The sequence below is a fragment of the Symsagittifera roscoffensis genome, chromosome 10 (assembly GCF_963678635.1).
Source record: "Symsagittifera roscoffensis chromosome 10, txSymRosc1.1, whole genome shotgun sequence".
Taxonomy (NCBI): Eukaryota; Metazoa; Xenacoelomorpha; order Acoela; family Convolutidae; genus Symsagittifera; species Symsagittifera roscoffensis.
In genome coordinates, this window is record NC_087071.1 from 31807888 (window position 1) to 31826376 (window position 18489).

An 18489-nucleotide genomic window follows, 5' to 3' on the forward strand; every position below is an offset into this window, starting at 1 on the left:
AAAACTACATTTTGCAAGCAAAATTTTTCCAAAATAGATCAATTGCTCTTTTTAACTAATTTTATCTGTCCGAACTTTTTGCTATTAATTAGAAAATGCATGCAAAGTTGTGTGAACATGGAAAGATTTGAACTCTGGAGTAAGTGTACCCTTCATAATAAGCACGTCGAATTTATGCATGGTCTCGCTTGTGAGTTCCTTCACATGGTGGAAGAGACAATCAAAGTCAAAGTCGCACAGGTCTCGCATGTTCTTGTTGAAGAATTCGTTAAAACCGAGAGGCGCAGCTAGGTGCACTGTTGGGTGTTCAATTCGCTCCTCTGACACCCTCCTGCAAAAAAATTTTAAACTAAGTTTCCAGTTTCTGCCTGAAAAAAATGATAAGTTTTTTTCTTGAGTCTGAAAAATTGAAGACTAGTTTTTTAAAGATTTTTGTTTGTTTGAAAAAAAAAACTTTCTTTCTTTTTAACTTGAACTTCAAAAATTCTTCAAAGTGTCTGAAAAAAAAACGGATCATGCTCGAATGCCACTGAAAGGCAAGGATTTGTTTGCAAAAAAAAACATTTTGAGTTGAATCATCTTCCGCTATCTGCTATTGAGGGCTGATCGACGGATGATTATTTATTTCACGACGGATGACTATTTATGCGTTTAGGTATTTCACTTGCTCATTGATTGCTTAGTTTCTCTTATTTCTATCTCAAAGATGCAAGTAATAATAATAATAAATTGTTTGCAAATTAGATTCCATTGCTATTTCAACATTGCTATTGCTGCATTGCATTTCTGAGAAACTAAGCTGTCAAAATTATGCTCGGGCGGATTAAAGAAGGGCGGGGCACGCCTCTTCACTCAGGAATTCGACCCCCTCGCCCCCCAAAGGGTCCCCCTTTTGGCAATATTTTATAATAATTTATTTGGCTGACCAACCCCAATTTTTTGCAGGCAATATATACTCTTTTTGAAGGAGAGCGCGCACCCAAAAATTGCAAATTTTTGGTCAAAATTTTCCAAAAAGTATCCAAAAACGGCAAATTTGAGTTGTTTTCAAAAATATGCTTGCGCCGGATTTTTTTTTGTCAAAATAGGGTTTTTATAGGGTTTGTGAGCGATCGGAAAATCAATTTGGTCGACCTATAAAAACAGGTCGACAAAACATTCGAATCATTACGAGGCCAAACTGTGCACTGGATAGTCGGACAATTTTGTGTCTGTATGTTCCTGGATTCCACAGACAAGTCTTTCAACACGGTAAAATTTTGTCGGAACAATCAAAGAGAATGAAAAAAAAAAGAAAAACAAAGGGAGCGTCCTTGTTACGGAATCCGCTTCAAATTCACAAAATGCACAGTTTGGCCTCATAATGACGTTTTGTGAAAATCTGACCCCCTCGAGAAAACCTTAGATCCGTCCCTGATTATGCTACAGGGTGCTTCTGATAGAGTGCCTTTTTCAAAACTCTGTTTCTTTGAAAGTATTGAAAGTATCAATTTGAAATTTCATGTGAGCAGAGAAAATGAATGGATTGTTACAAAATGGATTTGAAACTGCCTTCCAGGAGTCAATTTTGGACCTGATCCGGGTATATCCAAGTGAGCACCCAGAAAATTTTATCTGAAAAACTTCACTCGAGTTGGGTTTGTAAGGTTCTATACTCTAGCGAGTTGCAAACCGCTGTTTAGGGATAAAAAAGACCAGGGATGAAAAAACCGCTGTTTTTGAAGGCTGAAAAAAATCGACCTCGATTTAATTTATTTAACTGTTAAAGATGAAATAATTTCAGTGAAAATTCTTTTCAGTTATTTGTTTTCGAAACTATAGATACCAAAGACCAGGTTGTTCAAAATTTAGTAACTGGGTGAAAACCTTATTTTTCCAAAAAAGCAAGGATAGGCGCCTTGCAAGTAGCACAGAACGTTCTGACGATATTCATAAGAAAAACTGAGAAATATTATCTTACTTTTCTTCAATTTAGTGTCGGGTTTAGTAGTTGGTTTGACTCGACAACTAGACGATCGCGAAGAAAATAAGTGACTTAGGCTTGATCGACAACAGTTGTCACCAAAAATTGAATAATAAACAAAAAATTGAAGAAAAAAAATTGAATTTTTTAAAAAACTTTTAGCACAATAAATTTACATGTTTTTTCTACAAAGTTTTTTTGCCAAATAAGCGCTGAAGGATACATCCAAGACATATTTTTTCAAAATAGAAAAATTCTGTTTTTTGTCTTAAAAGTGTTTTAAAAAATTAAACTTCCCTACAACAAGCGTTACCCGACCGTGTCATCTGCTCGAAATTAGACTAATCTCGAATTTTTTTTCGAGTCACGGCTGAAAAAAAACTTCAAAATAATATGCCTTTCGACCCTTTCCAATGATTATTTGATTTTCTTGATTTTGCGTAGAAAACAAAAAAACCAGCAACATACCTGAACAAAAAGTTTTTTCCCCATTTTCAATGGTCGGAATAAAAATCAAATAAAATCACTGCAGTAGCTTATTTCAGACTCTGTTATTATCTGATTCAATCTTCAGACATATGCAAATTTTTTACTCCAATAATTTTTCCTGTTTCGTTAGTTACTGTAGACAAGATAACTTTGTTTTTACTTCTATCTATAAAAATTTGTACCTTCTAATTTGTGTCTTGTCACAAATGATTTTCGAACCAAATGAATTTGTTTTCTGTGTTTTGAATTATCTAGAAAAGCGTTTTGAAATTAGGGCTAAAAAATGGTTGTACGCTTCTTTTTTTACCAGAAAAAAAAACAAACAACCTTTAGTCTGCTACTTAAATCATTTTGTTAACCAAGAACTAGATCTGAGCTGAAGTTTTCAACCAACCAGAATCGACTGTTCAAAAAAAGAAGTGGTGCGTTGTACAGTGTGATAAAAATATACTCGACAAAATGCATTAAACTTGAAACATAACATGTGTTTTTCTCAAATTGGGTTTACTTAAGGTAAAAAACGAAGATGACCAAACTTGCTTAGAATGTTACCAATTTAAAAATGGATCATTTTTAGCTTTTTTTAGACAATCAAAAACTAGGCCTGTGGGTGATTACTGATATAGATTTATCAAATTGAACCTTTTACGTAGTCGATCAACTTTAAGAAGTATTAATCTCCAAAACATTGTAAATTTTAAATTATTTTGTTTGATCGACAAAAAGGCCGTTTTTACTATATGAAACAGCAGTTTTTTTTTCAAAAAAAAATGTATAAACGTTTTGCGCAGTTTTCTTGAAGAGTTACCAATCATAAAGTTTTTGGGCCAGGTAAGATGCTCTTTTTGATATATTTATGTCAGTAATCTTGGTTGACTATAATATGACAAGATTGATCCATTTTTCGGGAAAAGTTTCGGACCCGAAAACAATTTGCATCATCTTAATCTGCTAATATCCAAGCAAGTTTCGTCGTTTTTTGCCTAAATTCAACCCAATTTGAGATAAACGCACTTAAAATTCCAAGTTTAATGCGGATAATTTATATAAGCCCTAAGTCATAAACAAAATTTGAGCACCTTGATAGGTTGATCGCTGTACTTACATCTGATTTTGGTTTTCTGTTATATAATCATCGTCTTCTCCTGCATTCTTGAGATCGCCATCGCCATCGGAAGGCTCCAGATTCTGCTCTGAACAAAACAGAAAAGTACTCTCTAAAAACTATTTCGACTTAAGAAGTACTTTCGAGCTCAAACTGTAAAACTGTACAAAATTTTTCCTAACGGCGTTGTATCGGCTAACATAAATCTCGACTAGAATAAAAACTCACAAACTGAAAAGTGTTTCGGCTAGCATAAAAAAGAAAACAAAAATTTAAATTTTGTCAAAATTTAAATAATAGTCAAAAGTTATATTATTCCTTTTTTTCACACTAATAGCTCGTTTGCGCGTTACGTTCATCACTGATAGACTTGAATGATCACGACTACTGTGATGAGGAATTTCATTTGCTAGTTAATTGCTTAACTTCGCAGTCGCTCAAACTTTTGTTTCTCTAAAGTGCAAACTTCAATTTGAACGGATTATGATTGTTAACTTCTATTTCTGAGAAATATGACTATCAAAGTTATGCGATTTGATATAATATAAAGTTTTTGAACTTTTGAGCTAGTTGAGCTTTATGCCAGTCAAGCGGTCACCGTTATGAACTGTTGCTTTGCCAAAAAATTCAATTGTCTTTTTAAAAAAATTTTAGATAAGAATTAATAAAAATCAGAAAAATAGTTTGCTTTTAGCTTCAAAACGATTATCACAATTATCAATGTGAATAAAAAATGAAAAAAGGAACAAAACTAAATTTTTCATATTTTGTTATTTTCCATTCTGGAGTTTCATAGATAATTAGACTTTTGATGTCAGATTCTATAAAATTCAAATGTATCGATTAAAATTGGATTGAAATCTTGTACTTCTTTGAAACAAAAATTCAAAAAGTTTTAGTCGATTATCATCAGGGATAATCAATAATTTGTTTTTTAAATTCTTCTCTCAATTTCAAACTCAATGGAATATATTCAAAACTTACCTGTTGCTTTTGGCTTGATACGCGTTTTTGATTTGGCCTAAGAAGTAATTTTCTCGTTTGCAATATTTTGATTCAAAAATTTTCTCATAAGTTTTGAGCTATCGTTTTTCGCTGATCTTTATTTACTGTCCCTAATCCATGGTAAACGGGGGGGGGGGGGTAATATTGGGGAAGGTATGAACGTGAATGGAGAGAATGAGTAAAAGGGGGATCAAACCTGCGTTATGGGATTGTTTTGGAAAAGTGTGTGGCTGGGTTCAGTGCAAATTTGATTATAATATTTTTATAATTTGATATATAAGCATAGTCGAAAAGTCGAAATAACAGTCAGACCACTCGTATCAAGAACAAATTTATTCAACCCTGAATGTTTTTTAAGATACCTGACCCAAAATTGATAAAACATTTCGAAAAAACAATTTACACAAACTTTTTTGGATCTCCAACCCAGGCCCAATGCAAAACCCGAAGTGACATATTTCAAATGTACTCACACATTATTTATTAGAATTAGCGCGGCTCTAATCAATTGAAAATGATTATCAAAAAATAGTTGAAAAAACTTTATCATCTGTAGAAAATAAGTCTCTCATACAATTTTCTTTGGTTATAAATTGATTGAGTTGAAATGACTAGCTGTTTTCTGTTTCTGAAAACTGTTTCATGGAAAGTTTTAGTCAACCCGAGTATGTCATTTGATAAAAGCAAATCGATGGTTTTACTTGGCAAGTGGAGAAGCGAATTTTTTCGGCCGAAACAAAACTAGAGTTTTCTTTGCGCTTTGATCTCTTTTTATTGGATCCAATTACTAATACTTCAAATCTGGCGTCCCCTTCTTTATCCTCACGTTACATAACCACCAATTATTACACCCACTACTTTATAATCCCTTAACAAGATAACTCAACAACCATTTAACCCCCTTTTAAAACAGGAGTATTCCAATTAGTTGTACTAATTGAGGCCTGAAAAGCCTGTCTTAGCTCACTTGATGCCTCCAGCATCTCAAAAACAATAGCATTTCAATTAGTTAGAGAAATAATCCCTCATTCACGCGCTTCAAACAGAAATAACCTACATGGTGCTAATTAAAAGCAAACTCAAGAATTTTAAAAACTGTAGATAAAATCATACTGCCTAGCACTTGAACGATTGTTTTACCATTCTATGAGCTATGTTGTTTGAAGCGTCCTTCCATTTTACGTTACTCTCCAAAAACAAACAAAAATTAGTTGAATCAGGCTAGTATTATCTTAAACGTAAAGGCAAAACTACAACAAACTGGATCAGCTCAATATACCAGACTCATAAATGACGAACAACAGCAACTGCAGATGGCAACAGTTTTTTTTTTCAAACGAGGGTTGAGCATAATTACGACATATAGCGGGAAAACTTGATGCTCGACTACTGTTGAAAAATATCAAGGATCTGAGCGAGAGCAATTCAGCTCAAAACAGACCTTTTTGCCACTCAATTAGCCTACCAACAAAGGAAAATTTAATCCGAACTGCACAAGGCGTACACAAGCAACGAGAAGAGGTTTTACCAGTCTCCCTAGCAACAAGAAACTTCGAAATACCCGAGCTATTCAAGAACTTTGTAAAATTTGACAGTGGAAAAAATGATACGAAAGGATTATTTTACTCGGCGGCCCAGAAATGCTGCGTGTGCTCGAAAAATCAAATGTTTCTCAAACTTAGTTTCTTTAACGCCTCGAGCAGACAACAATTTACTTAAAAGGAAAAGTATCGATGCCTAAACGAATAAGTGCAGAACATTATGCAAGTTTACAAAGAGAAAACTGATTTGCATTTTTTTCGCGCTATGGCGAACATAATCTCAACCATTGTTTATTTGTTCTCTGTATATAATTTATAAATAAAATGTTGTTTGTCAATTTGTTTGAAAAAATACGTCACCTTGCAGCCTCCCGGAGACGTTAGAAAAGTCACAGTCTTTCGCAATTTAATCTGGGAACCATCGCTCCTCTGGTGGGACGCTGAGTTGGGAATAGGAACTGACAAACCCTTTAGACATTGCGTTTTATGCCGACAGTTCAAAAAAATGACAAAATTTATATAGTTTGAAAAATTAGTTCAGTTTTACTTTAAACTGATTGCCGCTTGAAAAAAAAACTTAGATCAGATTGATCAAAATTTTGGTCACAACCAGTTTTCATTTCATAATTCTTTCAATTTTAGCCAAATAAATCATTATTATCAATGTTATTTTCAAGTTCAAGTTCAATTTTGGAGAAATCTAATCTTTTTTGTTCAATAGTTTGAATCATGCCGATCGGATTGGTTTTCAAGTTCATATCAAAGTCTAGACTATCGGCAACTTCATCTCTGCTCAAATCTAAACCGCTACTATAAAAGTAAACATTCAAAACATCTGCGTCTAACTATATCATTTTTTCTTTCTATCTATTTCTGCATCCTCTATTTATTTTTTTTCTTTTCATCTATTTATCTACCTTTCTATCTTAGCTATCTGGCCCAATTTAGGGTTATAGTTATTGACCCAAACTTTGAAAAAAAATTTTTTTTTTGGTTTTCATCGTTTTTGTATTAAATCAACCCAGTTTAGAACAAATGCAATTAAATTTCATGTTTTTTTTTTCGTTTTGTCCTGATAATTCAAATCAGCATTGTAGAAGCTTGCTTACCACAAAATGAAGTGAAACTTTCATAAACCGAGAAAGCATCCGTTAACAAAAACAAACAATTTATTGAAACATATCATCAGAATTTGATAACTTTTTGCTACATATTACAAAAAAATGGGTTCAATGTTAATGAAATGAAAGATAAGTGTTGTGAAAACAACCTTTACTCAACATCTCAAAAATTGCAGCGCAAAAAAATTGTTACCTTGTTTCAAAAAAAAGCTATGACTGTGTTTTGTAGCTTAAGGTTATATCACGCTCATGACAAAATTTAGCTGAATGTGACCAACTTGTTTTCGATCAATCAAAAATCAAACAACAAAAAATGCGTCAAAATTCAGAAAAAAATTTGCCCAAACTTGTCTTGCTTTACAAAAAAACGAGTACCAGCAAAAAAAAACAATTACCAAATTTCTAATTTAATTGTTTTTTGTTTTTGTGATTCACGTTTAAATTGTTCGAAATATAATATCTCCAGACTATGAGAATAAAAGGATAAAAAACACTCAACTGTTAAGACCAAGCCATAAAAAGAAGTATAATAACAGGGCAGCGAAAACCAAAGGGCGATATTGCATCACGCAACGCTTCAGCAGTTTTGAAGACACCATTTTGCAAACAAGTAATGATAAACGACGATGAAAAAGAAAAATTGGACGAGCAAAATAAAATAAAACAAATAAAAACAACAAACAAAACTAGTTGTAAAAATATATGAATGATGAAGTATAAATCTTAAAAAGCTGAATATGCTGATAAATTTAGCTTCACTCAACGTACACAAAAATTAATTTTTAACATGCGTTTCGATTTTCATGTTTTATGACGAGTTGGTCAGAAAACGTTCATTACAAGTTATCGTCTAAAGTTTTGGCGCACTAAGAATTCACATATTAAGTGATATTAATAGATAATAGAAAACGAGATATTAGAGAAAAAGATATTAAAAAACACATAATTCTGGTTTCAAAGACGTATGGAAAAAACTAAGTACCGCAAGGATCGAGATTTTAACAAGTTCTTATGCATGAGCAACTGTTTTCAATCAAATGTAGTACAATTTTTTCGGCCATTTTTAGCGGACCAATAGGAACTTTGAGGCGGATAATGATCGAAAAAATAAAGAGTGATGGTAACATTCGAAAAAGATTGAACTTTCACATGAATCGTGTTCACTTTCAAACTGATAGTTTTTTCTATCTGATAAAATTTTTTAAAAAATCCACCATCCCATATAAACGCCATTTAAAAATGAAAGTGATAGATTTAGATCCTATTACCATAGCGATTATGACAAAAAGCCTGCCTTAACTAATTTGCACCGAGTTATAAGACTGATTGAATCTCCGCTTACGCGGTAATGTTGCGAATTATATCGCGCGTTAATTGTCCCGAATTGGCAGTCTTTAAACCTCCATAATTTAACGAAAAATGATCACAGCTTAAAAAATCCTTTAAAATTTGAGCTCAAGAAAACAAAACCTTTCAAATGATAAAAAAAATAAACCCGGCAAACATTGCTATATAAAAAGTCGAAATTTTTCTGGAAAAAAAATCCACTTTGAACAAATCCATTCTCTTTCTTATAGTAGTTGTGGTCTGAAGTGAATTAGTGAAAATTGTAGTTTAAGAAACCTGTTAGACGAATACAATTTTGTGCCATAACCTTAAGACACAACAAGACTGCTCGTATCAGTGAGAAGACCTGAATGGTCCGACTGTTTTAAGATCGATTGACCCTACCGCTTTTTTGTGTTCCGACTTTCGTAGCGAAAGTAACGGAATATTTGTGCTGGGGGTGGGTTTTTTTTTTCAAACAAAATTCGCGTTTTTATTTAGCAACCTTTGACGGACTTTTTTAAATCTCATTCAAAAAGTATTGTAGACCTGAGCTTAAAGTTTAAAAGATATTTCACCTGGACTATTTTTCGTAAAGTTTTGAGGGGTTAAAATTTACCATTTTGGCCAATTATGGACAATCAAGCGCAATATATTTCGCGCTATTAATGCGTAAGCGGAGATTTAATACGTTTTAGAAATCGTTCCAAAAAAGTTGAATGAAGCTTATTTGCGAACTTTATCACTTTTTACTTAATATGGCGTAAGGTCCGAACATAGCCGAACGAGCAATAAAAGTCACACTTTGTGGAGAGAAAAAACGTTTCCACAGAGAAAATTTCTTAACGTTCTCGAAAAACTCTAAAATGATCATTTATTTCATTGCTGTGATCGGGCTAAACTTTGTACTTGTTTTTCTTTAAGTTTTTTCATTTTTTGTTTTCCACGCGAAATCAAGCACCACAAATTATCGTTGGAAGAGTCGATTGAGATACCATTATAAAACATTTGCAGTTGTAATTCGAAGTCTAATAAAAAATCATCAGTGTAAAAAAGTGTTTGAAGTTTTTCGATATTTGGTTCAACTTTGAGCGAATCAAGCGAGCGAGCACTCCTTTAAAAGTGAAAAAAAAAACATAGAAACGTAATTAAGATATTTAATATATGAACATAATGCTTGAAAGTTTTTGAGCGTATTTTTGACAACAACTTTTATAAATGGTTTTTCGGTAAATATTTTTCCCAAAATTATGGTCAATTTTTTTTGTTCTTGTGGTCTGAACATTTCGTGCTACTTGCACACCGACCAGCTATCCTTCTTTTTATATATTAAAGTTTTTTGCATACTATTGATCTGATTCATAGATAAGCCGATTATTTCATGTCAACAACTTTGTACCGTTAATGAATGGAGGTGGAAGATAAACATCAAAACATCACAGGGATAAAAAAAGCCGCGTGGACTGTTGTCGAGCAAAGCCAGGATCAAAAGCTTGTTTCTTTTTTTATTCAGTCACTTTCAGTCATTCATTTGATATTTTTCAAGTTTTTCAAGCTGTTTTAAATTGCTTAGTCAAGGCCAGCTCAAAACCCAAGCAGCATCCTAATGAACAAACGGCGGAAGAACTTCAAAACAATTTGGTTTCGATTCTTTACCTGAGTCAATTACAGATGCTCCTAATAATATTCGCACACCATGGTTCTACACTTCATATGCTATGCAAAATTCGAAGCATAGTCAACAGACAATTGGAAAAAAGTCATTGAATGCAAGAGAAGAAATAAAAACAAACTGACTCTGTTTGGAAAAACTTCAACTTACAAATTTACAAATACTTGATGCCTCAACTACAGGTAGTAATGAAATAAATCACAGTTTTTTGGACAACTTCATAATGGGCAACCGCAATTTGGCAAATCTTGTATTTAACTGATATGACAACAAATTTACATTCATCTTTTTTTTGGTGGGCAATCCTTCAATGTGACAATTAAAAAGCTCAAATTCGACAAGTTTTTCATTTCAATTTTTCTGCAAAGGAAACATGTTTTAGCATGTTGGTAATATGTTATCGCATCAATTGAGGTATTATTTTATGACATCAATTTTTTTTTCTAAAAACACCTCTGGCGCCAAAATATACTAGTTTTGAGGTCGGAGTGCGTGCCGAAAAAACCCAATTTTTTGGTCAAAATTTTCCAAAAAAATCCTTAAAACGGCATTTTTGAATTTTTTTCAAAAATTTGACGGCGGCGCAAAAATTTTTTGTCAATGATGTTCTGTAAAATATTTTTGGAGCACTCGAAAACTCAATTTAATCGACAAAGTTTTCAAAAAAATTTTGAAAATCCGCCCCCTACCTCGAGAAAATCTAAGATCCTCCCGTGAAAACCAAACTATATTTTAGAAGGTCCGAAGCGCAAAAATTTATTTGGTATTAAAACAGTACCCAAGTTTGAGCTAAAACCCTCCATTGTTCTTACTAAAAAGATATGGAATATTAAATTTTGGCAAATGAATTTTTGATCGACATTAAAATGATTATATTCAAACAAATTTATGCAAGGTCACTCATTACTGCAAATAAAAACTCAAAGAATTTGTATTTTGTGTGATAAAAGATTCGGAGGCTAGCAGTCTTTGTTGGACATTCTAACTTTGATCAATTTTCCATAAAACTTTCCAATCATTAAGAAACATCGTTCTTGAGATATTTGATTTGTTTGAGCATCAATGTTGCAATTGCCAACTCTTTGTGTTGACAAACGAAAACCTAGCATAAGTTTTCATTTTTGTCAGTACTTGATCTTTTGATTAACTGCTATGCCAATTTAAACCAACCGATTTGTATTATTGAATGTTTTTGCTATGTCTACCAATCCTTTTGATTGCTGCATCTGCTTGGAAACGCTGGATAACCCAAAAGCCTTATTTTGTGGACATTCATATTGCTCCCATCCTAAAATATGTCTGCAGCAGGTTTTGACGAGTGATAGCAGACTCTGCTCAAAATGTCAACGGCCGATTGACAGCACCATCAGAGAAGACAGTGACCTGTCAATCAATTTTGATTTAAAAGCAGCAATTGAGGTTAGAATTGTGCGCAATTTGGTCAGCTTTTCGAGTTGCCCGTTTATGAAAAAAATTTAAAACGATAAATTTTTCACAACAACAAACAACAAAGAACAGTGTTTTTACCGTAAAAACCAGCCGCAGCATCAAGACAGTTAAGCCTATAAACTAGATTGGTTATTTGTAGTTCAAAATACAAACTGGTACCAAAATAATTTTTCAAAAAAGCGTCGAAATTACTGAATCATCAAATCAACAATTTAAGGATGATTGTGAAAAATTAAAATAAACTTTTACAAATAATTAATGCTTTATGAGCATCAAAAAATCTGGAAAAACAAATCATATTTGATGAGTCATATTTTATTTACTAAATCCACTAGAGAAAACGGAATTCACGCCACGTAAATGTATGCTGACAATATCATTTAGAATGCTTCTTATCATCTAGAACTATTTTAGTTTACTTTGAAAGTTGAGGTGGCGATGTCGAAATTTTTTAAATTTTGCTGGCAAAAATTCGATTTTTGGGACTTCAAATGAAAAAAAAAATTGTAGAGATGTAGTTAAGCATTGGTTGTCAATTATTGTTTTGCTTTGTGAGACGATTAGTTCTCTAATCAGCTATTTTGCTTGCAAGGGCCAAAGTTTTTTTCATCAATAGAATACTGATTTACGTGTATAACAATTTTCAGTTCAATCTATTGTCTATTCCTTTAAATATTTTCAATTGTGCAGTCGAGATTCTTGGGTTTTTTTGAATACCATGCGCTTCAAACCCAAATCACGTGCTTCTCTAGAGAAAGCATTAGATTTGCATATAAAAGATGTATTTAAAAAAATTGGATAGTCTAAATGAGTTAAAGCTAAAAAATGAAGTAAGGAAACCAATAATGTGAACAGTTGTTGTTAAATTGTATCTATTGTCCGAATCCCTTGAGCCATTTTTCTACAAAACTTTTTTTCAATTGAGTATAAAATGACCGATTAGAATCATGAAATAAACCTCAAAATTTGCATTCAGATTTTTTCTCTTTATAATAATCAGTTAGAAATAGACGATCGGTTTCAAAACTCTATTTGTAATTTTTTTGACATAACCTTATAAGTCGTGCCTTCGATGCATTCAAATTTGAATGGTTTTTTGGGCAAAAAATTGAAAACTCCAGCAAGGATTTTTTTATAAGCTCAGTGCGTCCTTCGAAGTAAGAGATGAAAAATAAACCATACAGTTGTCTCCATGTTGTACCTCACTACATTTATCATCATTTAATCAGTTTTGTATGTCAATTAAATATAAATCGAACAGCAATATATCAAGTGCCATTCCTTGTGGCCCACCTCTTTTAATTTCCGTCCATGCAGGAAAAAAAAATTTTCTTAAACCTTTACTGTTTGGATTCTTTTGTATAAGAAGTTTTTGCTGAAAAACTAAGATTATGTAGAATTATAGTCAAAATCAATGAGAGATAAAAGAACTGCATGAACAAGTTTTATGGATTTTTTTCTTTTTGAGTTATTTGTGTTACTAAATAAGAACATATTGAAGGGAAATTATGCTGCATCCAAATTGAGCAGAAGCCAATATCTGATGTTTTATAAAAGTTCCGTGATTTGAGATATTGTTTCAAAAGTTTTGGAAATTGTGCCAGTTTTTAAAACAAGAGATTGTTTTTAGGATTCATCGAGTCATTTTCTTTGATTAATGGTGTTCGATTTGTTTCGTATACTTCGAAAGGATAGTCATTTTTATCTATACAGACATTGATTACAAAATGTGACCCGATTAATTCTTGCCGTCTAAATTTGGCTATGCAGATACAGTGCAAGTTCTCATAATAAATTCTCGTATACCTTAGCAATAATTCCCTGTCATATAAGGGAAAAAAGCGGAGATGCGAAGTTTGAAGAATCAATTTTGAAAAATTTAACAATTTTACCATCATGGAAGAAGTACATTTAGCCATGTAATTTAGAACGTTGGAACCGAAGCCTGGAATATGCTTGAAATATTTCCATTCTTTTAAACTGGGTACTTGCGGTGCATTTTTTTTTGCTCATTTTGAATATTTTGGCTAATCGTTCACGGCATTTTTGGTAGTTTTGCCAAGAATTGTTTGATTTCCGAATTGATTTATGGTTGCAATAATTACTCACTCTGGGAAAGTACACGAAGCAAGGGGGTTTCCGATAACAAATTCTCAAAGTACATCATGGAATGAATTGCTTCTTGCTGGAGAAATGTGGCGATTCGACTGCTTGTCATCTCAAAAACTTACATGTAATTTGGGTTCAAATTTCTTTGTTTTTTAAATCCAGGTTTCCAAAATACCTAGAATTAATTTCTCATCTACCTGAAAAATTTCTCAATTGCAAGCGTTCTGAAGTAGAGACTTTCAAATTTTTTGCATCTCAATTGGCTAAACGGGACCTGAATTGGTTTCCGGGAGCTGAATTAGGAACTGAAAAAAAACTCGAAAGTAAATCAGTGGTGTTATATTCCGCTCATTTGTTTTCTGTTTTGCTGGAAAAAATTACTTTTGGGCGCTGACACTACCCTGAAAAAATATTCATTCTTTCTAACTTCTTTCCAGATAAAAAGTTATACAAGCCAAACAAAACAACCCTGAATGTTCCAACTGCCTTTTAAGGTTTTATGGAGCAGTATTAACATGAAAAAATTAAAAGTAATAAAATAAAATGAAAAATTTTTTTTTCTAAAATTTGAAATTTTTTTTATAAAAATCATCCCCGCACACGCCATATAAAGTACAAAAAGATAGATTTAGCTCCTTGTAACAAATCAATTATGGCAAATAAGCATCTTTCAACCAATTTGGAACGATTTTAAGACGGATTAAATATCCGCTTACGCGTTAATAGCGCGAAATATATCGCGCGTTAATTGTCCCAAATTGGCCAAAATGGCAATCTTTAAACCCCCATAACTTTACGAAAAAAGATCACAGGTGAAATATCTTTTCAAACATGAGCTCAAGACAACAATAGCTTTCGAATGATTTTAAAAAAATCCGTCAAAAAGGGTAAAAAATTTCGGTAAAAAGTCGAAATTTGTCTGAAGAAAAAAAAAACCCACCCCGAACACAAATATTCCGTTACTTCCGTATCGAAAGTCGGAACAATTAAAAATACTCGAAGAGTTTAGAATTCAATCGTCTAAAATGAAACAAAGAGAGAAACGATTTGAATGTTTTCTGAAAAGTCTTACAAAATTTTGACAAAATTATAGCATACCCGTTTTTTAGCTTAAATCAAAAGTTAATGGTTGATTGCTTATTTTTGAATAGGGACGGGTTGTAAATTTTTATATATTTTTCTATTACCTTTATATCAGAACTACATCTGTATGTAAAGTTTCGTCGTTCTGCTTACAAAACTCATCAATGTATAAAGTATTTAATTTCATTACATTTAACTCATTAAATTTTTTTACAATATAGAAATTTGCTTGTTTAACTTCGTTATTTTTGAGTCGAATTGCGTTTCTAAAGCTATTAATGTCGTCATTTATACTCACCGATTCTGTTTCGATGAGAAATTTTGATGATTTATTAAATTTTTATTTTTTCTAGATTATTCTTATTCTCTTTTGCATCGATATTGTTAGATAAGCAAAGATAATTCCATTTTTTTATTTACGTTTTTGTCTTCCAAACATCTTTCTAAAAATTTTTTCAGATACCTGCTCGCCGTTGATTTTTTGACACTTGAGTCATGGTTTTTTTCTACGTAAAATCTACTCCATGGATGGTAGTACAAACATTTGAAAAGAAAAGTATTGTTGCTTCACTTAACAACCTAGTATTGGGATGGTAACAAAAGTCAACTGATATAGTAATAACTCTAAATTTTAGAAGCTGCGTTGCACTTCATTATAAGTGAAACATATTAGATGGCCCAGTTCATCGAAGTTTTAGAAACACTTCAACTTGGATCAAATTGATGCGGCCAAGAAAATGAAATCAAAAATGAATGGATAACAAATATCCAGAGTTATAGTCTGCTAAAATTGCCTTAATGACATTTTATATATTCTCCAAAAGAATTGTAAACAATAGCACAGTCAAGGTTCACCGACAAGGATGTCGAAATTTTCCCAAAGATTTAATTAATTCGACTGCAAGTTCTTAAGTCAAATTTTCTAAGCAAGCATGTTGCACTGGATCTAAGTTTCTGACATTATTTTAATTTTAAACCTGGGGGGATATAACGATGTTGTTGACCTTTCATTTGATGATTTCAAAAATCTTTATCGCGTCAACCTCAGCAGTCCGATATTCTGAGCTTTGGTTATCCAACTACCGTGTTCTTATTAACTTTGATTGCCTCACCAATTTTGATCCCAGTTGAAGTGCTTCACAAAACTCGACGAACCCTGCCTTTCATTATGATATTCGTGTTACGAAGTGAAGATCAACTTCTAAAATAAAGCGTCAGTCCTATTTTAATTGATTTTGATTTTCATCTACGTACCTTCTTACGTTCTTAAGTGAATCATCAGAATATTTATACCCAAAAAGGCCAAGTTACGTTTTTTGCCTATATTAGAGTAAACTAAAGACTTGGAAGTTATTTTTTAATTGGAAGTAGTCACCGGGTCTTTTTTTTCATTTTTTGCCATTTTTGAGCACACACAATTTTCTATGTGCTCTACGCTACAGTTATTTATGATCTTGGTTAGTTTTTTGCACACTTTAGAGAGTTTCAATTTTTTTTTAAATTGTTGATTTCTATTGAAACTGATTTACCTTTAAAAATTTTCAAACATAAATCTATAAGTGCTGGGTTGTCCGCTGGTCTGGAATGAGCCACTTAAAAACACCACATTTAGTTTTAATCCATTAATCTGGTCGTGCTCAGCAGCTTGTGTATCTTGTAAGGCAGTTGAACCTACAAAGTGTTCAAGACAATACTTTGAGCATGCTGCAGAGAACCCATCACGTCATCTTCGGTTGATTTTGCTCCTCGAACATCAGACTGATTGAGATAAAATATAACAAGTAAAATCTTGAGGTGGCGATACAATTTAATTCCATCTATTTTCGACGATTCAGCTCAAAAACAAGGAGATTAATATTTCAACTGTCAGTAAAAATATACTCTTGTAGTCAATGATGCTTAACTCTTAGTAGTACAAACAACAAATAGTTTTATAAAAAATTTTACAGCTTTGAGATGAATACGGAAACGATTCTTAAAACAAATGGCCATTATTTTGAGCGAATGGGAATTTAGAATTTAAAAAAACTTATGTTTGCTCTAATTAATTCACTTCATAGACAACAATTCCATATTTAAAAACATGCGTATATTCAAGAGGAAGACCATGCAACCCAGGGGCGGATTTAGGGGGAGGGGGCAGGGGGAGGGGGGGTCGGACGCCCCATTTTCAGGGATTCGACCCCCTGCCGACCCAAAGGGTCCCCCTTTGTACTTTTTTGAGATATCCATTTTTGATGACGTACCCTAAAATTTTTCTAAGGGCGCCTTTGGCGTTAATATATACTAATCTTGAGGGGGGAGCGCGCGCCGAGAAAATGCGATTTTGTTGGTCAAAAATTTCAAAAAAAAGCCTAACAACGTCTTTTTTGGCCTAATTTTTCAGGTATTTTTGGTGCTTTGGCAGAGCTCGGAAAATCAATTTGGTCGACCTAAAAAAAAGTCGACAAAATTTTCCAATATTTTTGAAAGTCCGCCCCTGGCGCCAATCATTCCAATCAAAGATACACTGGCGCCAATCATTCCAGTTTCTAAAATATCTTTTGTTGCCGCAGACAAAATTATCATGAACTAGAACAAACCTTTAATGACTGATGATAAGGGAACTGAATTAAGAAAGAAACTTTGCCATCAGTGAAGCTGTTTTTACTGAAAGCAACCTTTCAGAATTAAATTTTTGTTTGAGCAGGATACCAAAGCGGCGAAAGTTAAAAAAATCAAATTATTTTATGGTAACTAACTGAGGGTAAAAAACAATTTCCAAATAAACTCAAAGCGTCAAGCGTCAGTTTTGTGATACAACATTACAGAAAGATTGGTGCAACCCAACTTTCAAACTGTGAGGTCGCGCAAAATTTTTTAAAGAACAGTTTTTTTCTTCAAAATTAGGCCAAATTCATAACTGCGGAACAAACAGAATAGAAACTAAAAGAGTTTTTTACACTCAAATTTTTCCCACGACTCAATGACTCTTCAACAATTTCCTACCAAAAAAAAACTTCAAATCAGAAGAAAATTTGCAGCAGTGCCTCTTTACCTGAGAAATCTACAAAACGAAACGCTCAATCACGATTCAGACTTTTCAACTCCAGGGAAGACAATTATACAAACAAAAAACAGCAAGATTACATCAACAGAATAAAAAGTTTCAAAACAAAAGATATAATGCTAATGGCGAGCTTTTTTTGATCGGAAATGCAAAGAGGTTGAAAGTTGAACCAACAATTGCACGAAGAGATAAAAAAACTTTTCATACCGAAAGTTAATATAAAAAAATTGATGAAATCGATGTGTAACAACAGCCCATCTTAAATGGGAGGCTTAAGGCAAAAAAGAATGATCACTGAAGTTGCCGTAAGTTGATATAATTTTAAGATTATAGCCTTCAAGAAGCTCCTTTTTCCCATTAAGTATTACAGTTTTTCACAACCAAAAACTCGAGACAAAAATTGTATCATCAAAAAAGACTGAAAATAATTTTTGATGCCTACTTTCAGACCAATGAGAACAATCGCTGAAACTAGTCTAAGCTCTTCACACTGGTGAATTTGATGAAATGGTTAAAAAATTTTTGATTTTTGAAAAGGATAAAAGCAATCAGCTTTGTTCTGTGTTGAACTTATGAT

The 18489-nt window shown here is 32.7% G+C and overlaps 2 protein-coding genes across 2 annotated transcripts in view; one reads left to right on the forward strand and one right to left on the reverse strand.

Annotated features, from left to right (window-relative positions):
• Window positions 1-7933, reverse strand: part of LOC134855291 (alpha-(1,3)-fucosyltransferase fut-6-like) — a 35229-nt gene extending 27296 nt beyond the window's left edge. The window contains exons 1-3 of the mRNA XM_063871773.1: window positions 7724-7933; window positions 3558-3645; window positions 150-331 (exon numbers count right to left, since the gene is read on the reverse strand). Coding sequence (XP_063727843.1) covers window positions 150-331; window positions 3558-3645; window positions 7724-7823 — 370 coding nt within the window. The 5' untranslated portion in view covers window positions 7824-7933. The remainder of the gene's footprint in view (window positions 1-149; window positions 332-3557; window positions 3646-7723) is intronic.
• The window catches only part of LOC134855657 (uncharacterized), a 505026-nt gene that overhangs the window by 320329 nt on the left and 166208 nt on the right, over window positions 1-18489 (forward strand). The window lies entirely within an intron of this gene.